The sequence below is a fragment of the Camelus bactrianus genome, chromosome 22, assembly GCF_048773025.1.
Source record: "Camelus bactrianus isolate YW-2024 breed Bactrian camel chromosome 22, ASM4877302v1, whole genome shotgun sequence".
Classification (NCBI taxonomy): domain Eukaryota; kingdom Metazoa; phylum Chordata; class Mammalia; order Artiodactyla; family Camelidae; genus Camelus; species Camelus bactrianus.
Genome location: NC_133560.1, coordinates 116,426 through 140,438, shown reverse-complemented (window position 1 = coordinate 140,438; position 24,013 = coordinate 116,426). Strand labels below are relative to the sequence as shown.

Below are 24,013 nucleotides of genomic sequence, written 5' to 3'. Positions count from 1 at the left end.
GGGGGCGTCTCCATCTCTGACTCCCCACTTTGAAGTACTTGTTAGTTAAGGCCCATACGTCCTTCTTTAGGACAGTTTTAAACTGTAATTGTTTACAGTAGGTCTGTGCTGACGTATTTTTTGGTGTCAAAACAGTTTAATGGGACAATCTGTTTACTGTTATAGCAACTTTAGAAATACACATCACTTAGGAAAAAAACGAAATGAATGAAATCTGTGCTTTGCGATCCTCGCAGGGCTAATGAGAGGCTGGCAGCAGTGAGCACTGAGCTTCAGCTGGAGAAACAGCACAAGAGTTCTTTCCTCGGCTCTGTTCCCGCACGGCCTGTTGACAGACCGCCTTCTGCTGAAAGTTCTAGTACTAGCGTGGAGCCCAAAAGGAGTCTCACTCGAAGAAGGAACTTAAGGAATTTTTCACACCCTACAACTAGCATGAGCGCTCTGTTCAAGGTTAGTTATGTTATCTTCTTTCTCTTGGGTTTCAGATTTCTGATATAATTCTTGTTTTTAATTTGATGAAATTCTGAGTTTTTTATTTGACTTACGCACACTAAGTAAAAGCCATAATTAATTGTGCAAATGAAAGAGACAAATTTTATTTTTTAAAGTCCCAGGACTTGTCATTTTCAAGAGATATCTGTCATTAACTTTATTCAATAAATGCAACTAAAGTGACAAAATTTTAAATTTCTTAAAAAGCTCCATTTTAAATTCTACTTTAGAAATTAAGTGTTATTGCCTAATAACTAGAGATACACTTTCCAATGTTTGGCTTAGTTTCTGATTGATTTCGGTTTGGCATTGGTTCATAGTCATTTTCAAGTTTTGCTGCACCCCAGTTTTTCTACCCCTAAGCATAAGTAAATGATTGGCATCGAGATACTTAACCACATACGGATGTTTTTTATTTAAAGGAATCCAAGGTAAATTCTTTTTATGAATTCAATAAACTTGTAACACTAAAAACATTAAGTTCTGTTTTTAAGTTTAAAATTTTTATCATTTTCTTCTGTAAGAGTACATTCTTAATTGCTATTTTACTTACAGCATTGTTATTTTAATTGTTATGAAATGTCTTACTGAGCGATTGTAGAACATTTCTTAATATGTAGTCAAGTAAAGCAAATATTTAAATATTTAAAATGAAGTTCACTTATGTCTCTGTCTTGCCCTCACCTGCAGGAATACCGAGGTGGCCATGGTAGGGAGTCTTTAAATTACAACCAGTTTTCATTGTGTATCGTTGTTAAAATAGCCATTGAAATCGGTGCGTGTGGGTTTATGGTTTGATGGTGTTTTCATGATCTTGATGCAGAGAAGGGTAGCACGGGCCCTTGTTGAGTGAGGTCTCAACCTGCTTTTTCTCACTTGGCTTCATGTCATAATAAATCAAAGAAGAAAAAAGCTCAGGATTCATAGACAGTGTTGTGGGTAAATTGAGTCTAAGTACTTCAGAGTCATGAAACCGGACTGCGTGGTGTTAAAAAGAAAAATGCATGCTTAACACTTCCGTCAGTGGCTAAGCATGATGCAAACTCGAAATGTTTTCATTAGTTGTCACCAAAAAATCACGAGTGTGTCACTTTAGAGGATGATGGTGAAAGAGTGTGAGTGCAAAAGCAGTGCAAGAGAGATCTCCTGAGGACAGGTGTTTCCTTTAATGTTTTTGGAGGAAAGAGGTGTCTATGTTTTAGTACTTCTAGGTACACAGGAAAATAATTTAGCTTAAACTCAGTGTTGTAGTTCCAAGGTACACGTAGTTCTTCTGTGGGGCCGTGGGGCCGAACCATGCTAGGTTTAGCAGGGAGATTAACAAGCCCCGCTCTGTCCGGGTGCAGAGACGCGTCTCCCTCAGCACTACCGGGCGCCTCACAGGAGGTATTGTACAGTTACTGCTTACAGATTTCTTAGACTCAGAGAAAGAAGGTGCCTTCTAGAATTGCTAGGGATATAATTATTTCTGCTGGGAAAACATAAAGTAATGCTATGAGAGCTGTGCACATACTGTTTAAAATGACAGGAAGGGATGGATTTTTGCATGGGGCTTAACCAAACAGACTTCCACAGCTTTTGCAAAATGTCAAAAATGGCATTGGGATTGAATGTAACATTCTCCTTTATTTGCAAGGCTTAAACACTTTGGACTGTTCCTACTGTGAAGTTCCAGCTTACTCCGCATTTTTTTCTAACTTGACAGAAGTATTGCTGTACGTCTGTGATTTTAGTCGTGCTGGTGGTCGAAGCAAGTTTTTTCCAGTTGATAACACTTGGGTTTATTGCCTCTCTTACTGCTGCATGAAGTACAGCTTTGTCCCTTGACATTGTTGTAGTGGTAACAGATGGACCCCATATCTGCTTTGCTAGTTTGTACCCTCAGATTTCACATTCTAGTTTATTTCTGGGATGTTTTGTCCTACATATCAGAAGCAATTTTACAGTTTTACTCAATTGTGTTATTTAATTATATTACTATAAAATACAAAAAGTTAAAATTAGCCTGAGCAGATACATCACTGTTAGATTTTCTTGCACATAGAATTTTTTTTCTGAGAACTGAAAACTTAAAAATTGATTCCAGACAGTATTATGACAGACAAAATTTCTCTGTTTTAAAGACTTTTTTTTGTTCAAGAGTTTTTAAGTGTTGGTGTGCCTAACATGAAGCATGGCCACAATAGTTAATAAATGTCCTTCAAATCTATTTTAAATAGGAAGACTAAATTTTACACTCACTGATTTTGGACTTTTGGTGTATTACTGACACTTTCAAACATTTTCTAATGATTCATTTAACTACTTTTTAAATTGCTCAAATGTCCATTCAGTTCAGCAGCCCCTTTTCTAAATGGGATTATACCAGTGCACCAGAGCTAGAACGATTAATATTCCTAAGACTTTAACTTTTTACATGACACAGCACTGCGTCTCAGCAGAATCTGGTCACGTTTCTTTTAAAAGTAGGCTTCCAAGGCAGGGCACATCCACTCTGAATTTTAATTCTAATCAAACTATCACAGTAGTTAAGCTCACTTCTCATAAGGCAGAGGCAGAGTTCAGTAACCTTGTTTCTTGTATCAGCTCTCTGCTCTGTGGAATCCCTCCTGCCCTCATTTCATTTTGTCTGAATGGACAAATGAGGAAGCGTGTTAACTTCTGAAAGCCAGTCACTCAGCTTCTTCCAGTTCTTTTTCTTTCATTCACTTTTTTCTCTGTAGTGAATTTTTTAGCTCCTTGATCAACAAATTCTTTCTCCTTTCTTTGGTCTGCAACAAAATACATGTATTTAACAGTTACAAACTGACAAGTGTCATTTCCTTCATTAACCTATTTACAACAGTATGATGAATCAGAGTGGTTAAATGACTTGATTTTATTGCATTTCTGGAATTGTACTTATTTTTATAACATTTAAAATAAGAATGATACCAAGTTTTAACTTAAAAGTATCAATAACCTGAAAACATATTCACTTTGGAAATGAACACGTGTGTATACGTGTGTGGCAAGTCTGTTTTTATCAGATTGATCTCGGAAAGAGAGGGCAGCATTATCTTCCAGCCTGTGACCTCAGTTTTGACCTCAATCCTGCAGTGTCCCCAGTGGGACCTTCCATTTCTATGGGACATAGTCTGCAAACCTCCAGTTACGAGAGTATCCTCCTAATTAAAAATCATTAGAATTAAAACTTGCTGATACATTGTCTTCCTGTGTATAATTTTCTCATCTTACTGTGTTTTTGTTAAATGGAAAAGTTTAAGTAAAACTGCAGGTGCCTTCTCCTTATTAATGTTGGACTTCAGATCACTTCCACCATCTGGACCTAGAAATAAGCATAAAGGTCCCAGAAGTACGTGTTTAGGAAAATAGCTTTGCAGAGGAAAAGAGTAACCTTACATTCAACTCATGTAAAAGTGTGATCTACATTTTGCATAGTGTTTATTAATGGTTATATGAAATTAGTTCAGTCAAGGCTTCTCCCTTCATCTGCTAGGTGTTTTTCACTTCACAGGACCCGCCTGGCACTGTTGTCATGTTGTTGATGGCATAAGGCCTCTCTAGAGTGCTCTTGTCAGACAGTGTTACGGAAAACAGTCTCTGAAAATACTGGCAAACGGTAGCCCCAAATTTTGTCTTTGCACCTAACTTTTACAGAAGCCTCGGCTCTCGTGTCGCTGTTATCACCACAGTGTTTATTATGTCTGGTGTACTATTTTAGACCCTGTTTAGTGAGCGGGTGACTTTTATAAGAAAGGTTTTTAAAAGAACACTCTAGATGGGGACACTTGTAGTTTGAAGTGTCCCCACACATTTCATAATTAAATACGTAACTAATTAAGTCAAGTTTCAAAAAGTTGGCCCTAGTGTCTAGGATGGAAACAAAGTTACAGTTAAAGAATTAGGTATTGTTTTCCTTGTTTCTAGCTCTAGGAAGTTGTGAATGAGAAACCAACTTTGAAAACTGGCGCTAGCCTCTCCTTTTGTTTTCTTCAAGCAGACTTTCTGACGTAAATATTTTAGCCATCTACAGAGAGCAAAATACATTTGCTTAACTTGTTTGCCAGTAGAATTTTCACTTGACATTAACAGGACCCCTTTCTTCATTTTATGTATCTACAATTCTGTGCTAAAAACATTAGCATAGAACAGACCTTAAAATGTTAGTTTTCTAAAAGTGCAGGAATAGAAAGCTCATTTTAAGGAAAAATCCATTAAAGTTAAAAAAAACTAAACTTTTACAAAGGGCAGTTTTTCTAAGAACCGCAGAGCAATGCATTCAGTGTGAAACATGACTTGAACTGTTGAAACTCTCTGTGCCAATAAGATCGGGCATCGCCCTCTGAAGATTATGTGTATCCGACAGGGCAGTGTTTACTGTGCTCTTCATCAGGGGAATTTAAATAGCCTTACAGATATGTGTTCTCTATTATCTAAAATCAAAGTAAGTAGGAATTTATTTTATTTTATTCATGTGATTATTTTTCTATTTAAGCAATCCCCAAGTTAAGTGAAGTCTCTAAAAGTATTATTTAAAGGCCACATTTCATAAGCTAGCTGTCATTCCTATGATAGTGTTTCTTGTTTCACTTAAACATTAAAAATAATATTTGACTTATTTCAGACACAGAGGAAGCTGATAAACAGTATATCTAGAGAATTAAAAGAAGGTATGTTGCCAACATTTCTGAATTAAATTTAGACATTGATTTCTGAAATACACTGTAAACAGTAAATGGCACCACTTTCTATTGCTTGAATAACAGATACCATGTTAAATCTTTTTCTTACACGTAGCTAATGAAAAATGTGAAAGCGTAATTTCATTCATAATGATAAATATGCTTATTCCTCATTTATACATCATGATCCATATCTTTAAAAAAAACTCAAGAAGTCTGTGTTCTCTATTTCTGGCTGTGCCCTTCCTCTCCTGCTGTCCCCGTGGGCCTGTCACCTGCACACGGACCTGTTCTCAGAAAGCATGGAGGTCATCAGCTTCTCGAGTTTCTGGTAGTGACTGAGGCCAAAAACCCAGACTCAAGCAATCTCGGTTCATGTAGCTGTCACCTGGTGGATGAATTTCCTGTCATTCACTCTGTCACTGGTTAACTTTTTGCCCTCAGGAAAAATCCCAAATTCCTTAGCTTGGAAGAAAAACACCCACATCGATTTGGCTCTTGCCAAACCCTTCAGCCGTATCTCTTTCCTCCCCTGCCCTGCCCCTGTGCTCCAGCGGCTGGGCAGACTGCGTCCAGCTCCGCGGGCGCCCCTCCTGCCTCTGCTCTGTGTGTTTGCTTCTTGCCTCTCCCTCCCACACTTTCTCCTCCTCCTTCGGGTATCTACTTACACGTCCCGGCCACCAAAGAGGGGACAGTATTGACACAAACCTGGACGTCCCTTCTGAGTGTTCCAACTCTGCCCTCTTTTATACCTGTCATGGCATTTATGTCTCTGTACCGAAACTGCCTGTTCATCTATTTTGCCAGCTTACGGTACAAGATCTTTCAGGGTGGGCTCTGTCATCTTCTTCTTGCGGTTCCAGTGCTTGTCACAGTGCCTTAGCACGTGGTTGCTGAGTAAATGAATGAAAAGTGAGAAAACCAGGCGCTCTGATCCTTAGCCACAAGAGCAGTTAATTGAATGTGCAGCCCTGGGCAAAGTCTAGAGTAGTAATCTTGTGTTTTGTGTTGTAATCGTATGTAGGTAGTTTTCATTCTTAAAACTTAGAAAAGTCTCAGCTTTTCTTAAAAAATAAACTGACATTTAGTTACCTATGAAGTATTTTAAGTAAAGAACCTAATTCTTTCATTTTCTTTCCAGCTACTACTGAACTTCAATCTAAGTCCTACGGACTCTCGTAGGCTTGATGGACGAGTCAAGTCTAAGTGAAGATCTGGTTTCAAAAGCACGTCAAGTACATGTGGAGATTTTGAAGAAAAAGTGTACGATCTACAAGATAAATAGTAAACACTTTACCTGCTGGGCTGTTTGCCTAACATTTTTGTTAGTTCCCGTTAAGTAAGATACTGAAAATGTTTATTAAAGGAAAATATCCTTATATTGTATGTGCATGATTAAAATTTATGAAGTGTTTTAAACCACATTTTTCTGCATCTCATTGACTTTTAAGCAGATTTTGGGAATAAAACCCAGCACTTTGGAGTATTATATACTCAAACTGAGCCCGGGTGCCAGCTGTTTAAACAGCACCCAACCACCCACCAAACTTGTCGTTGATGTTGAGCAGTTTTGATAGCTTTTTTGAATTTTCCAGTGTTAATCACTGTCTATAGACCTAAAGATTTAGACAGACAGTGTTTGGATCTGCTGTGGCTGTTTCAATGTTCTGATGGATCCCAACAATCGTTACGGTGCCATCAGACTTTCTGCATGTTACCTTAAACACTGATTCACAGATGTTTCCTCATGGAGAAATGAAATCTGCCTCAGGCTTTTCATTTTCTCTTATTTATTTACTTACTTTTTGGAAACAGTCTTAAAATTAGAGACAAGTTCTGAGCACCAGACGCAAACGGACGTTGTCACAAACCTGTCATCTCTCCCATACATTCTCCTAAGGCGTCATTTCTCTTTCCTAAATGCACTCGTTCTACCATAAGTGCCCTTGCTCTCCCCTCTCACCAAGAAGTCATTTGTTTCTCAGAAAATGCTTTTCTCCTTTTCCTGTCAAGTGTTAGATTGTATGTAAGCCCCCACTTCTAGCCACCCCTTCAAATCCCGTTGCTTTGTGAACTCTTGCATGTGTTCATACGTGATGTTTTTCTCACAGTAATCTGCTTTAGTCAATTTAATTTGCAGGTTCCCAGTCACTGAATGTAAGACGGTAAAGGAAATACTCTCCTTCTCAACAATTTCCAGGAGCTAAAACTTTAATAACTCCTTCTTAGATCCTTTATTCCAGATCCTTTATTCCCTTTTCCGTCCTTTCAGTGCACTTACTTGGCAAAACTCCCAACTACACAACAGACTGATTCTCATTCTTCCTCAACGTTCCCCCAGGCATCTAAGTGCTGCTGAAGAAAGTCACGCACTGCCCAGCAGTCCTACTCCTTTTATTTAATTAACTTGCATCTTCTTCCTTCTCAGTGATGATTTCAAATTCCCCTCTGTAAACACCTCCCTGTTTCTTCCCTCTCACTTGAACCAGACAGTCTTACTTCTGACGACAAACTTCTGAGAGATTTGCCTGCTTCCCCACCAGCAGTCTGTCCCCACCCACTCTGGTGTGTCTTCCCCTTCCTCCATTCCCACGCAGCGAGTCACTGATGACTCCCACGTCTAAAGCAAAGTGACACCTTTCCAGCCCTTGTCTAACTGACCTCATGCCTCCGGGCGTTCCATGTGACCGACCTCTGTAACCGACCGCTGCCTGCAGCAAGATGACTTTGAAGGTGAGGGCTGCAGCCTTCTTGGTGAGCTCACTCCGTTTACCCTGGCTGTCTCCCATGGGTAAAGACAGGAAGTACACATGTTACTCAATTTTTGTTTATTTTTCTCGCGTTAGTCTGCCTCACGTCAGGTTAATCCTTAGACCAGCCAGATGAGCCTAGAAGGGTGGAGGGACGCTCCCCGCCCCCACCCCAGCACAAACCTGAGCACAGGTAGCTGTGCTCAGTTACAGCTGGCGTGGGCGCTGCCGCGCCTGCAGGGAAGAGGTCGATGGCAAACTCCGCTGTTCCTACAGCACTAGCCAGTGAGCTGAAGCTCACCTGCGTGTCTTCCAGGCTGAGGTGGGGTCACTGCTCCCGGCAGCAGAAGACTGCCTTTGTGAAAGGAAAATAAAGATGGAGTCTGCGTTGCTCGAGAGAGCTCACTAAGAAGGTGTGACTTACACACATCTCAGCCCACATAGGGTCTGGCCCTGTGAGCATTTATCGCCCTAATGAAGTCATCCAGAACACCTGCCAGAAGCTTAAGATACTTAACTAAGCCCCTAACCTGGAATAACCTGTGATTCCTGGGGGGGGTCACTTGGCTCCCATGGCCCCGCCTCGCTGCCCTGTGGGTCAGCAGGAGCCAGGTGGTGTGATGGGAGGGCTGAGTGGCCATGGGACTGTGGGAGGAGCAGAGTGATCAGGCCCAAAAGGACAGGGACATGGAGCAGCAGCCTTGGAGGGCCCCACCCCGAGGTCCTGGTGGGACCTGAGCCTGAGCTCTCAGCTCTGAAGCTTGGAGCTCAGCAGGGTGGGTCGGCCCAGGCAGGGCTGTGGGGGTCCCAGGGTGACTGTTAGGAGAACCACCTGCTATCCTTGGGAGACCAGGGCCTGGGGTCTAGCTGGCCACCCCTCTCCAGGTGACCTCTGGGGCCTCAGTGTTCCCGTCTGCAAAGCAGGGATAACATGTCTTAAGTTGGAGGGTGGCTGTGAGAACTACGTGGAAAACGGGTGCAGAGGGCTGCAAATGGATCTGGCGCAAAGTGCCCAGTAAACACTTGTGGGAATGACCCCTCTCGGGGGCTGGTAGCCTTTGGAGACCCCGCTGAGCAGTGCGTGCTCTCCTTCTCCGTCTGTGCATGACAGCCACCACATCTCAGGAGGGCATGCAGGGAGCCGGCCACCCTCCTGCCCCCAGGATGGCTCAGCGGATATTTGCTTCAGGAACCAGAGAACTTCTTCTGGACTGTTTTAGGGTGATGACGCAAATGCATCGCCACTGCACTTGGGGTGAGGGAGCCAGTGACTTCGGAGCTGCAGGAGGTGCAAGGCTGCTGTATCCCTTTGCGCTCACGGCAGGCACTTGAGAAAAGGAGAAAAGGGGGCTCTAAGGTCAGGGGCTTGTCCGGGTCACGCTGCAGGATTTGACCCCAGGCCGTGTCCCTGCACACCCAGCCTTCCTGGCCGGCAGGGAGCCTTCTGCAAGAGATGGATGCTGTTTCAGATGCGATCGCCAATTTCCTCCTCGTTCAGTTGCCACGGAAACAGTCATGGTGCCCCCACAGAGGCGGGAGTGAAGGCGAAGCCTGCCCCCAGGCCCTGGTCATCTCTGCTGGTGAGAGGGGGTGGGTGGTGTGGGGCCGGGCCTTGAAATTTCCGTGGCATCCTGGTGTCGAGTGCCCGCCTCCCTCCATCACATTTACCCCGACCTCTTCCTCCACAGAGAAGAACAACAGCCGTTGGAGGGGTATTTCAAGGGGATTCCCGTGGAAACGGAGAGTAGGCGGCTCCTCTGCGCTCCTGTGTAGTGGGAGTTGCCGGGGCTGCGTGTCCCCCACTGAAGGGCGAGGGGGCCTCTACCGGGACATTTTCTGCACCTCATGGGCCTCGGGCTGGGGGTCACGGGCTCCGCACACCACGTTCTCCTTGGCCAGCGAGTGTAAGCCCGACGGCACTGCCCACCAAGGCCCCCAAGGCTCCTGTATACGAGACCCAGGCTGGCTCCTGGGGACCTCTGGAGCCGGCCCTCGCCTGCAGCTCCCTTTCCTCCGGCAGGTCTTGAGCTGCAGCCAGCGCAGCTCTCCAGCATTCTCTTGGCAGGGCCTCGGTGCTTTCAGCCCGTTAATCAGCCGTTGCCTGGATAAATCCACGCACCCCTTAGTTTTCTCCTGCGGCCCTGGTGCATCCGTCCACTCACTCCTTTATCCAGCAGGTTTGTTTTCTCACCTGCAGAGCCTTTTGCTCAATGAGAGGGGGCTGACGTGGACTGTGTAACCTCTCTGAGCCTCACCTTTCTCATCTGATAAATGGGAACATGGGCACCTGCCTTGCCTGCCTCACAGACGTCTGGTGAGGGCCAGTGAAAAGGTGGGGGTGCTGTGCAGGTGTCACCAGTATTTCCACGGCCACGGGGCTCATGGCTGGTGGACAAGTTTTCGTTGATCCTTACATCAGTTCCACAAGGTGGGTGGTGTTAGTTTCCATTTTACAAATGAGGAAACTGAGGCTCGGAAAGGTGGCGTGATCTTTGCTTACACCTGGGAAGAGGTAGAGCTGGAACTCAAGCCCAGGTCTGACTCCAACTCCAGTGCTCTTTGCAAAGGTCCAGTTGCCTCCCGGTGGGCTGGTTGCCAGGCCTGGCAGCGGGGGTGGGTTAACACCGCATTGAGGGGAAAATTAGTCTCAACTTGGGGATGGGGCTGGGGAAGGAATGTCCCCTGCTCTTCCGAGTCAAGTCATGCTTGGTGGGAGTGGGGGTGGGGTGGGGGAACTCTGTCCTTTTGGCCCGGGGTGGGGGCGGGGTTGGGTTTGGAGATGCAGCAGGGACTCCTCAGGATAGTCACCAACATTTTCTGGGCAATCCTCTGGGTCAAGCACTGTTCCGAGCAGTTTAGCTCAATCTTCAACATGTCCCGGAAGGGTAGGTCCATCGTCACTGACTTGTCACAGGTGAGGAAGCTGAGGTGCAGAGAGGTCAGGGAATGTGCCCGGAGCTCCGCAGCCTGGAGGTGGCAGAACCCACGCCCAGGAAACACTGGCTCTCGGGGCCGGGGTGTGGTCCTTGGTGAGCATCTGGTGCCGTCCCCCCCGCTGGGCTTGAGCCCTCGTGGCCCCTCGGGGGTGGCAGGTCTGCTACTCCCGCTTCAGGTTCTGGGACACACGAGGGCTTCCCTGGGAACACCGCGTCAAGGTGAGAACGTCTGGAGCGAGCAGGAGCCTTCGTGCTCAGAAAGGCCTGCTGAGCCGCTTGGGTTGGTGACAGTTGCACATTTAGAGCTTCGTTTTTCTGAAACTTTACAATCTCACCAGTCTATTTACAAAGCTGTGCTTTTGTAGGAGATGAGCCGTCACCTCACTTGTTCTTTGAATATTTGATTAAACAGGTGAGCAGGCTGAACTTCCTCTGCCATGCTGTCTTTTTGCAAATTTAATTAAATCCCTCTAAATTGGTTCCAGTCAGATTAAAGTGCATGGTTGCTGGTGCAGACGTGCAAGTGATCCCAATGTGTCATATCTCATCTAGGCAGTGAACACTGGAATAGTCTGGAATTTTCTTAGGTGTTGCAGAGAGATTACTGGGAGTCACCCTGAAAAGGCCTGAGGAGAGGCTTTTGAAGCCACCAGGCCGTGGATGTGAAGGTACCGAGCAGGAGTGCTCCTTGCAGCCTAGCTCCCAGCCTAGTGGACGTTCTCTGGCTTATGCAGGGTCATCAGAATATGTCACAGCAGAAACTGCTGGGTGCAGACACCTGCCCGGCTAGTCCTCGCTCAGAAGCACAGAGACGTTTCTGTCTTTTTGCACCATGATTCTCCTTCCGTATGCAGCTTCCTTGCACTCAAAGAAGTGAAGAAACGAAGCCCTCACCCCACCCCCAGTTAGTAAAAACCTCTGAAACGCACAACCCCTGTCTTTTTATGGTCAGGTGTTTGGGTCCCAAACTCGGTCATTGGCAAAGGGCTGCAGGCAGCTCACATACGTGACCGGGGACGGTGGCTTGCGCTGCTGTCGTGTTGGGCTGAAGCAACCCCGGCCTCGTCACACTGCCTTCCAGCCTGCGTGGGCCGAGCGAGGCAGCCGGGCGCGATGCAGCCAGGAGCCATCTGTCTGCAGCCCTTGGGCCAGGTGGTCTGCAAGGACTGCGAGGGGTGGAGTGGGGAGGGAACACGCTTGCCCAGCCCCCAGCACCTTCCAGAGCCTCTTTGCAGCGCTACGCGCCGGGCGTGGCCGTGGTGTTTATACAGACCAGGAACAAGAGGCCCGGAGCGGCAGAGTCACCGGGGAAGGTCACGCAGCCAGGAAGTGGCAGCGTGGGGTTTGAACTCAGGACTTCCTGACCTTTTAGCTCCTGTTCTTGCCACCAGGCTGCTGAGGGTCACAGTCACTGTTCCAGCCACGTGTTGCGGTGACTTGCGGGAAATATCCACAAACAGGGGGTGACTCACGTGGGAGTAAGCTGGCTCCCCTCACCGTGCCTGACGACCCCGGGGTCCCTGGGTGTCCCTGGGCTCTTGCACGCCTGTTTGGACTACTTCCTGCAGCAGTGTCGGACAGCCCTCCGGGAGGGACGGTTTGGTCTGGAGGGCAACCTGTGTATGTCAGAGATACCTTTGCCCATAAAAACCTTTGCAATAAAATCAGTAGAAGATGGAGAAGCCAAATTCAGTTTTGAGAGATGGCGCTGAATCTGTTAAGGCTGATCAGACAGGAGCAGGCACAGAATTAGTCCTGCAAGTGGCTGCTGGGGGGGACCTCATATCTCCTGAAAGTTTAGAAAGTTGGGGACGCCGTAGGGCTTTGTTCCCCAGGATGCCGGAGGTCACGGTGTGTGGAAATGGTTGAGGGATGATGATAACCACGCAGGGAGGCTGACAAGCACAGGGATTCAGGGCGTGGGCTTCGGAGCCCAGCAGACTCAAGGCCAAGTTCTCCGAGCACGTCGCGGGGAGCCCTGGGCCCAGCCATGCGGCCGGCAGCCGCTACGCGCTCGGGGCAGCAGTGGGAGCTGGACTCTGGAGTCAGACAGAGCGTGCGCATCCACACGCCACTGCTCTCACAGCTTGTGGCCTGGGGTGAGCTGCTTAATCTCTCTGTGTCTCCATTTCTTCATCTGTAAAATGGAGACGATAAAACTGACTCAGGCCCTGGGGTTGCGGGAAGCGTCAATGAATTAATTCACGTGAAACAGTGAGTGCTCGGGCCGCAGCCAGTGGCGGCCCTGGTCATCGCCGTGGTCATGATCATAGTCACCGTGTCCTCTCTCCAGCTCACCCAGGCCGTGCTGTTTGTGGTGCACAGTGGGGCCTGACGCAGCCTGAACTAAATTGAACTGAATGGTCAGCAGAGCATCATGGCCCAGGGGCTGAAGCAGGTGAGTGGGGGGAGGCTTGGCTTCCTGGTGTGGGCTCCAGAGTGTCCGAGTGTGGTGATCTAAGAGCAGGCAGGAGCTGATGCCCCCCTCTCCCACCCTCACCCCAGGCAGGAGAATCATCTGCAGCCCGAGGCCTGGAGGGGAGCACAGGGCTTCTGCTGGCGGGGGCAGATGGCCGGGAGTGGCAGGCCAGGTGCTGGGAACCAGCGTGGGAGACGGCCTTTTAGACAGACTGGTGGCCTCCTTGCCCAGGGTCTGCCCAAGCCGCTGGTGGTTTCATTGCATGCCAAGATGCCACAGGTCACACCCTTCTGAGTCAAATGAGAATGTGACAGCCTGGGCTCTGTGGCTCAAGGAACCAGATGCATCCGAGACTGAGGTGGTCATCTTGGCAAGCTTGGCAGTCAGTGTTTGGCTCAGATGGGCCTTGTGCTGTCTGACCAGGTAGGTGGTCAGTGGCTTCTGCCATGGCCTGTGAGATGTGCAGGGAGGCAGCAGGGTGGAGAGGGAGGGACCATGTTTGGCTGAGAGCTGCATGTACCAGTCATCTATTTCTGATGGTAGCGCTAAGAGGAGGGTCTGTGACCCCAAGTTACAGATGAAGATTTGTTTTAAGAGATTATTTATTTATTTATTGATTTATTTAAATGGGATTGAACCCAGGACCTTGTGCTGCTAAGCACGCGCACCACCACCGGGCTGTGCCCCTCTCCACCCCTCCCACCCCCGCAGGTGCAGACACTGGGACTCGGGGGCTGTGTCTGTGCACCGAGACGCACGGTGCCAGGTGCTGCCAGCATCTCATGTGGGTGGGGGCCCCGTCCCCTCTCTTTCCACGACATCACCCTTTATTACATACCCAGCTCACCCCCGACGGACGTTCCTTTTCTCCACTTTGGGGTGGTAACGAGGGGGGCAGAGGCCCGGGCTGAGGGATGGAGGTTGAGACATGAGCGAGGGGCAGGGACCCAGGTGGGCCGGGTGGGTCACAGAGCTGCAGAGCTGAGGGTGCTGCCGGGACCATGAGCCAGGGGAGCACCCCTGGGAGGACTCTCTGGCAAGAGGTCACAGCCTGAATAGAGGCCAGGCAGTGAGAAGGTGAGTGGGGGGTACTGCAGGGCCTCCACTGAGCAGGAATGTAAGTGCAAGGTGGGAGTCGGGGTGCCGGTCATGGAAGCCTCGAAGGGCAGGCTGAGGAGCCTAGACCCTCCCTGCAGCCAGTGGGATCAGGCGGGGCTTTGAGCTGAGCGAGAGACCAGAGCTGGGTCGAGAAGGACCACTGTTGTGATCACTTTGGCATCGGTATAGAAAGGGGCTTGACGATGAGGAGGTTGGAGGTGGGGTCTGTGGCCAAGGTCGTCCAGCCTCTGCCCATGTCCCTTCAGACCCCTGTACTGTGTTTATGCAAAGGACCCCAAAGTGTTTTCTCTTCCAGGAGCCTGCACCTGGCTCTCCCTCCCTTGCTACATCTTCAAAGCACCAACCTGAGCTCTTATATGGTCCCTGTCAAGTAGACACTGTAACTTCAATTTTAAACTTGGAAAAGCTAAGACGGGAGTTTGGTGACTTTCACAGATTCACAGAACACATCACCATTGCACTTGTCAGGATACAGTGCGCTTCATTCAATAACCTGATCTTGCCATTCATTCAATGAACTTAAAGTCACTAATCTTTGATCCTCCATCTTCCCATTTGCCAAAAAGTGAGTTATTCTAAAACCTAGTCAACAATGATCACTAAACTCTGCCTAAAGCTATACTATGGTTTTATTTATGCATCTAATTTATATATACCCAGCTTTGTAAGGTGAAGTATTTTTAGGTGTCACATTTATGGTGTGAGAGTCTTACTACCTTTTCTTCTCAATTAGAATTTGATCTTAATCTCAGAGCTCTGAAATAAGAAATAGTAAGACCAATTTGAATGCTAAAATTGTTTTTTGATAAAATATTAAAAGTATTCATATAAATATTAACACAGTGATATATTTGGGCTCTTTTGGAAATAAATATGTATATTTGAGAACCCTTTCTAAAAAGAAACAAAAATGGTAACTCTCAATGTGTTTTTATTTCACTTTTCATTAGTAATCACCTGGAATAAATATGACAGTAACTTCTCCTTGCAACTGAATAAAACATTATAGTTCTAAAATTGCTTTCACATATGTGTTTTTCTTGATCCTAACATCTTGACCCCTGTAAAGTAGGGATCACTTTTTTGTCTTATGACTGATTTACAGCTAAACAAAATAAGGCCCAGTGAGTGTAAATAAATGCAACATAATGTGAGTTCAAGACTTTTGTTTCAATGAACTTTCCCTCATAATATAAACAATATAATATTATCAACAACAATGAAAGAGAGCATTTACTAACCTTTGTATGATTTTTATACACGCCAGCTACAGTTCCAAGCGATGTGTGTGTGTGTATGATCTATTCTTACCAACTACTCTATGTGACAGGTGCTCAAGGAGCTCTGTTTTATAGAAGTGATTTAGGAATAGAAGGGTTACATACTGCCCAAAGTGGCACAGCTAATAAGTAACGGAGCTGAGATTTAAACTAAACACTCAGGCCATCTGGTTCCCATCTATTTGCTCCTCTATAGTAGCATAAATAATTCTTATTCTCTCATTTAGTAGTCAGTAATTTTTAAGTATGCAGGCATTGTTCTAGACTTGATATGAGAATCAGGTAATACCAGATTCTGTAGGAGATACAAAGACATAATCCTTTCCTTCAAAGATGTACAATCTGATAAAGGCCAGGCTACTTTCACAAGCTACTTTTAAATGAAATATGATCACAGGTTAGAATACATAATCAAATTAAATGACAACGATTATTTGGATAAACGGTTAATTGATCCAAAAGAAATGTATTTCTTGTGATCACAACAAGCAGCAGAAGACATGTAATGGACCTGGAAGTGAACAGATGTGCTAGAATGCTAGCTGAATACTGGCTCATTTTCCTTCTCTTTTTCACATAATAAAAGTTACTAACAGTTTGTTAAGACTAAAAGAATCATTAAAATTAATGTGAGAAGAATGTACAGTGTATACTATGCACCTTGACTGTGAAGTTACAGTTCACTATTTAGTTCAAGACAGATTGTTTGTAAGGAACATTCATACATTCAAAAATATCTAAGTGAGCATCATTATATGTCCAGCTGGTGCTATAGCGCATCTCTACATGGGAGTTTTCAATCCAGTTGAGGGACTCAGAAATAAATAAATTAACAAAAATAAGCAAAACATATAGTATAAGAGGTGTGGATAACTTCTTTGGAGAAAAAAATAAAGTGGAAAAAAGGAAGGGGAGTACATGTACGTTGGGGTGACAATTTTAAATAAGAAAGCCTGGGATTTAGTATTCATTACTAAAACTTTGGTAAATACAGAAATATAAAATAATAAAATAAAATGATATATAACCTTACTAACACGGTGGCCATCATAAGCATTTTGCTGTATATCTTTTCTGAATTTTTTAAAGATAAGTAGGAAGAAGCTTTACCTTTTATTTTTATAAAATAAAACATTTTATAAATGACTTTTTCATCTTAGTAGTATATTATAAATGCCTTTCTATGTTATTAGAATATTCTTCTAGAACAACAGTTCTTTAACAGCAAAAAGTAAGGAGCGTTTACCAGAATAAACCAGAGCTGGCTGTTCTGGGAGCAACCAGTGTGAAATGAGTTAAGATCTTGGTGGACACCTCTGAAAGTGTGTTTTGAAAATCCCACCAGGAGATCCTGATATCCAGCCAAACTTCTCACTCCCATTAGAAAGCCTCTTTCTAGAACATGTTTAGTTATTGCATTTCATTAAATGCACATGTGATAATCATTCTTCTACTGCTGTACATTCATGTTTTTTTAAGAGCAAAGGTGCGCTTACAGGGACTTTGAAACTGTATGTTGCAAATATTCCTAATTATTAATATTCTCAACATGACAATCAGAGAAAAGTTGTGAGGAGTTCTGTGCTTCTGTCACATACTTTCCAGCGGCTCCTCCATCAGTAGTTCTCTGGGTTTTTTGGATTTTTTTTTAATGTCTCTCACATCCCAGTACTAATTTTTAACCCTTTTGAATTAAACCTTTTTTAAAAATCATGTCAGCATCTAATTTGAATTTCTTTGACTACGGAGTATTTTTCAGTGTATTGACCCTCTGTATTTCTTCTTTAAATGATTTACTTGCGTATGTGCTTTGGAAGCTTTCCTTTGTGCATTTTGCTTTTTAAAATGTTTAGATTTTCCATATACTAAAGATAATAATTCTCAGTAATACATGTCACCTAAAAGATTTCCTTAAGAGAAATATATTAATCCTCTCCATACCTTTGGGTAATATACATATAAGCTAAACTCATTCTAGTTCTCTGCCTTTTTAAAAAATATATAAATAATTTTTGTGACAGGCATTGCTAAAACTCAAATATATGGAAGTCAACAGAGTACGATGGAATGTGCTATTGGATAGCATTAATTCCTGTATTATTCTTATTCTAAAAAATAATTTAAAATAAATCCATATTAAAAATAAAATTATTTCATATTAGTACTAACTCACATTTCTCATTTTATTTTTCTGTATAATGCCAAGAATTCTATATTTTGAAAATTCCAATTGTAAATTACTTCCTTGACATTTCTTAAAATTCAAGCACATCTTTTGGGCTGACCTTTTTCTCTCTGGGCTCCCCAGTAGTCCCCAACGTCCTACCTTAGTTAAGTGAAAAATACTAACAATGGCTGGAGATGGTTTTAAACAGAGAAAGTGCAAGGGCTTTCTTATGACCTTCTCTGTTCCAAGAACTCTGTGTTGTATCATGTATTCATGTATTCATTCATTCGTTGATTTTTTTCAGCAAGTACTTATCGAACATTCTGAAGCACACACTCTCCCATCCTTCGTCTCAAATGGGGTTAAAACAGGCTTGCTGTGAGAAAGGTATGATTTAATATAAACTGAGAACAACAAAACTCTTAAGATGGGATGCTTGGCTTGGAAGACTTCTTCACCACTTAGCTGAATCCCTCCTGCATCTTGGCTTTGAAGCTCACAGTGTATTTTCTTGGCCAGAATTACAAATGAGCTTTCTTTAAATGTATTTAAGAAAAAAACTGAGCACTGTGTCATTGCACAGCAAGATTCAACAGTATTCTAATTCTCTCTCTCACACACACACAAAACCGAATGAAACTATGCCCATACATCCTAACAAAAATACTTCAGTTCTAAAGTAAAATGAAATAATGGAATCGGTGGCTAAGTATACAGGGTGATAGTTCTTTTCCAAGCTAATACAAGTGGCAGAGCACAAAACAGGATTTTTTTTAGGAGATCTTTCTGTTACAAAATACAAGCCCATCATGAAATATGAAAGCCAAAGTTGCCTTCGGCCACATGAGATGTTCACTGATTGCTAAGATAATGTATTTAGCTTTGTCTCACTAAGGACAACCATTTTAGAAAGCCCATTCTTAGTTCAATAAACAGTAGCATTTTGCCCAGCATTCTGTGTTCAGCAAGGTCACTGAAGATAAATGGCATTAGCCTAAAGGTCAAAACTATACAGTTGTGCACAGCATGGCTCAAAGGTGACTCTACAGATACAGAAAGCCATCTCTATGGGTGCCAGGCTAGGGCAATGCTGTTGTTAGCTCCCAGTCTGTCCTCAGTGCTCTCTATCTCCTTGGAGATGAAATAAAACACATCGTCCCACAGCTTGACTTCAGTGAAGCATTGTGTTCCCAGAGCACAGCTAGACCCTTGGTGCTGCTCCCTGATACTTTTCCTCTCCTCTGGTTGTGTTCATTTACTATTCCTAGAGCCTTAGCCTCTGTGGACCTTTTCGCTTTCATAAGCCCTAACCTCAGCCTGTCCTTGCTCATTTGTCACATCAGCTTGGTTCTTCCCTTAGGTAACAGAATTCTTTCAACATTTACTGAGACATAATACATTCTAGGCACTGCACTAGACACAGGAGAAGCCAAGGTAAATAAAATGTCTCCCTCCCTCTCAAGAGGTGCTGGATGGAAAAGAGGGGAACTGTCACACGGATAGAATGTGCATTATGCACAAGACGTGATGCTCAGGGCTTAGTGTGAGTAACTTTATTATCCAAAATACTTGTTAGGTTGAGCTGAAGACCAATTCTTCCTATCTTCCTTTTCCCCATCCAGCTATTTGTGAACTTACACCTCCTGGTCACCCCTGCGCCTATTCATTTCTTTGAAGATGGTGAGAGGGAATGACTTCCCTGATTTGCTGGACCCAGTTTTAACACAGTGGCTTATGATTTAAACAGCATCAGCAACAGAGAAAGACAAGGACGGAAAAAAGGAAGGAAGGAAGAAAAGAAGGAAGGAAGGAAGGAAGGAAGGAAGAAAGGGGGAGGAAAAGGAAAGGGAAGGGACGAGAGAAAGACAGACAGACAGATGGACGGAGGGAGGGAGGAGAAAGACAATCCTGCTGGAAGTATGTAATATGGCGGAGAGTGTGGACCAATCGGTCAAGATGACTCACATAATTTTTAGCATCATCCTGAGGAATTAAATATTTATTGAATGACTATGTGCCAACAAATATTATGTGCATTATAAACACCTCACAGAAACTTTATAATCAGCCTATGACCTAGGCAAGATTATTCTTATTTTACATCTGAAAACACAAAGAACAACAGACTAACACTTAGGTCCTCTGTCCACCAACACATATTAAGGAAGTGCGCACCTGTGTCTACCGACTCCAAACCAATGATTCTTTTAGATTTTTAATTGGAGTTTTTGTAAACCTTGAAAACTTAAGAGTCTCCAAGATACCAAAGGACAGTTGGAGCTGAAAGGAACTGACAAATCCTGAGAAGAACCTCACGGTATTTAAGGACACCATTTGGAGCATAAACATGGAGCTCCACTCCACTGTAGGACCCTCCTTCCACTCATGTGCTGGGCAGCAGCCCTGCTACATTGTATATATAGTGTTACATGTAATATTTGCTACACATAACATTATATATACCAATATGTTTGTTCTTCAAGTAATATTCCCTGAACCAGCTCGTCATAAAATTATTTGTCTATCTCCTCCTCTCTCCATCCAAGCGGGAGCTGTCTAGGTTTGAAATTCGGGGTACCTCCTCCAACCCCAATCCTGTAGCTGTCATCAGCAAACCCGCAGGAACCGCAATGATCAGCCTGCCCTCTCTTCGCAGAGCTTGATAGCTCGCAGCGCGCCGCCACTATGTCACCTCCAGGTGGAGCCCATGGCATATATGATTTAACTTCATCATTCAGAATCTTTAGGAGACTTGAAAAATAGATGGTAAATCATATAATAGTGGCTATTTAAAAAATTTTCTTTCAAAATCTTAGTATTTATCATCTCTAAAATCTGGTATCTCTCTCTGTTTTTATCAATTCAGGACTTTTTCTAAGCTGGGAAACAAAGACACAGTAAAGCTTCTAAGGGGAACAATTAGGGATCTTTAGGCACTAAAAATCCAAACCGTAGATACCTGAGAGCAAGAAATCTCTTCGGTTATCGGTTCTGCAATCTTCCGGGAGCAGTAACTGAGCCAACAGAGTCAGTTGCTCAAGAATAAAATGCCTGTGAATGTCCATTTCATACCTGTGCCCTGAAAACACAATTTGCTTTGAGTGGACGCTGCGGTTGTTTCCACTGAGGGGTAAATAATCTCTCCTCTCTGGAAACATGCATTTAATAAAGAAGAACCTCCCCTATGGCCGGACTAATGTGCCCCCCACACATCCACAGTCCTGTGGCTAATGAAAAGGTTGTCAGGCAGACAGAAATGTAGTTCACAGTCGCAATAGCTCGCACCATTACTTTTTACCTCAATAAGTAAAGTAAGTATTTATGCCTGAAAACTATTTAAAAGCCGACTTTTCAGATTCTGTATGCCTCTGACAGCATATAATGAGTAGTTTGTCATAGCAAGTAACAAATTTTATTATAGCTCTAATGCTGAAAATGCCATCTGTTTCCACAAACAGAACATGAACACAGGAAAGCAACCATTAATCTTAAAATACTCTTAAAAAATCCTCCTAATAAAGGGCTTCTAAAAGGCATTTTAAATATTCAAGGCCTGTTGATCATGGGAGGCTCTGTGTGCCTGACACCTCGGTTTCCACTCACTGGTTGCTCAGAGCCCATCCATGTTTATTCTACAGATATCTTTTTTAAAAGGGCGCTTTCAAAACAGGAAACTGCCTAATTTGCTAGTAGGATAAACAAGATTCATTTGCAGTTTCATCTATAGTTTTGCAAATGCGGGGAAGTGAACAAAGGACCTGGGCCCAAGAATCATGGGATTTTTTTTTTCATCAAAATACTCATCCACTCTTGTATTTTTCAGACATTTATTGAACACACTTTATGTGTCAAATATTCTGCTCTGGAAGCTTAAAAATGAAAGGCATAGCCTCTTCCTCAAGCACAGTAAGTGGATATCCGCAGTGCAATAGGCAGGGTGGAAGGCAGACAGAGAAGTGCACGCTCTTGTCAAGAAGAAAATCAGCAAATATGTCTCCAAATATGTTGGCATGTGAAGAGCTTTAAATAATGGCTAGGCTTCAATGAGGCAAAAGAGAAGATAAGAATTATATTCAGTATTATCTAGCCTAACTTATACATTCCCTGCCATTTTAAATTGAGAATACAAAATCTAAGAAAAGTTAAGGGACTTAAACTAGGGTCATTCTGTGAGTCAACCTGCCACAGGCAAGAACTACCCCACTGAAAGCACCTGTGATTTCCGCACACAGATACATACACATCGATTACTAATTAACAATTATTACTACTAATAATTGTACTTTTATAATTATTTGTTTATAAGTTTTCTTGATCAAATAATTAAATTATTGGAGTTGTGATTCTATACTTTGGGGATTATTTTTATTTTATTTTTTAATTCTTAATTAGAATTAAGAATCCCACTTGGCTATGGCATAACATCAGGAAATGTTTCTATTTGTTTGTTTATTTCAGAATTAAACAAATGAATAATTAGCCCATGGAATGGGAAAGTACGAACTTTTTAAGGACAGCATCCATTTGTACTGTATATTCTGGTTAAAGAGCGAAGGCACGAGGAGATGAATGCAAATAAAGGGTATGGGTTTCGCCAAGTCATAATCACATCAACCCTCCTGTAGCAGACGAATCCCTGAGCTGCATACATGTACCTATATGTACTCGGAATTCTCTGAGGTGAGATTGATATGATGTTGGTAGTGAAGATGTAAAATATATAAAAGATGCATCCAACGTATACAGGTATATTGTTAACAACTCGCTCCCGGGGCAAAATGCTCCAATTTGTAGCATTGCTCAATTTCATGATATAAGTACTCATAGGTGACTGATTTCAAGCCAACAACATGATATCACTGAACTGAATTCAGAACTGGAAAACGGTACACACAATTGGCTTTTTAAAGCCAATATAACTCTAATTTAGCGTACTAATGGAAACATCCAAAGTATGTTATCATAATTACTCAAGGCAAAAGGAGATTCGAATTGAACTTCAACAAAATTATAGGACGTCACAATTCAGAAAGCCTTAATTAAGCTCATTATCCTAACATAACTGTTCTCAAAATGTGTTCCACCAAACTTTGGGGGTCCGCAACTACCTTCCAATGGGTCATTCAGACCAAACTACTTCAATAACAATTTTGCAATGCTTTTTGCTTTCTACTATATAGACATTTGTAATAATGGTAACTTTTTTCTTTTTGACAGTATCTTTTAAACTAAATTACATATATTACCTCATATACATAAAATAAAACTTTCCATTTGGAAATGGAATTCCACTTGAACACAGAGATGAATGTTATACATTGCAAGCACATTTCTCGCTTCATGGAATATTTAATTCAAAGAACTATCCCTCAAGATGTGAATTAGCTACATGATTCCTTTCGAGGACAAAATCTTGGCAGCAGATCCAAAGTGTCCAAATAACAGACAGGATCTATTCAGGATCAAGTCCTAAGCCAGACACACCTAATTTTGTTCTTTTCCTACCCAACCCTCACCAATTATATCAAAATTTTGAAACACTAAGTAATTCAGGTAGAAGATACCCGCACCACTCTCTGACAATACTTTACTGACATGAAATAAACTAAGAGAATCTGAAACAAGGGAAGCATGGCCAATAGAACATCCTCTGATGAACTTTATAAAGGAGCCAAGTTGTCCATTGACTTTCTTCACACATAATCGTGATTGTGTGGAGGTTTCACTGAGTGGTGCTGCTCCTTTCTAGGTGCTGGACCACACTCTAGTAGCATTCTTAAACATCTGCTTTATAAATCTTAAATCTTTTAATTTGGATTGTAATATCTAGGGACTTCATCATTTCCTGATCATTTACAGTTAGTAAAACAATTGGAGCTCGAACACAGCTCAAGGCAGAGACACCAAAATGAATGATGAGTTTGTGTTCCTCAGTGCCAGTAATTTTCGGTAATTGACACTTTTATTCACAAAAGCTTTCTTTACCTGAAAGAATAACTTACAAACTATGGTTATTCACTTTGGGATAACTGGCAGAAATTTTCTCAAAAAATGTGCAAAGTGAGCCTGCCATTGCTATTAAAGTAAATAATGTTATTTGTTGCTGATGATAAAATTTGAACTTTCAAGAAAAAGTAGAATTTTAGAAAATTTGTGTATACCACC

At 43.3% G+C, this 24,013-nt stretch overlaps 1 protein-coding gene across 4 annotated transcripts in view; it reads left to right on the top strand.

The window, feature by feature from the left end:
• Nucleotides 1-6,601, top strand: part of LOC141574614 (ankyrin repeat domain-containing protein 26-like) — a 55,943-nt gene extending 49,342 nt beyond the window's left edge. For 3 of the 4 annotated variants that reach the window (XM_074350041.1, XM_074350040.1, XM_074350043.1), the window contains exons 29-31: nt 237-450; nt 5,120-5,165; nt 6,319-6,601. In XM_074350041.1, coding sequence (XP_074206142.1) covers nt 237-450; nt 5,120-5,165; nt 6,319-6,359 — 301 coding nt within the window. In that variant the 3' untranslated portion in view covers nt 6,360-6,601. The remainder of the gene's footprint in view (nt 1-236; nt 451-5,119; nt 5,166-6,318) is intronic. The other variant, XM_074350042.1, reaches the window with a different exon arrangement.
• The last annotated feature ends 17,412 nt before the right edge of the window (nt 6,602-24,013 follow it).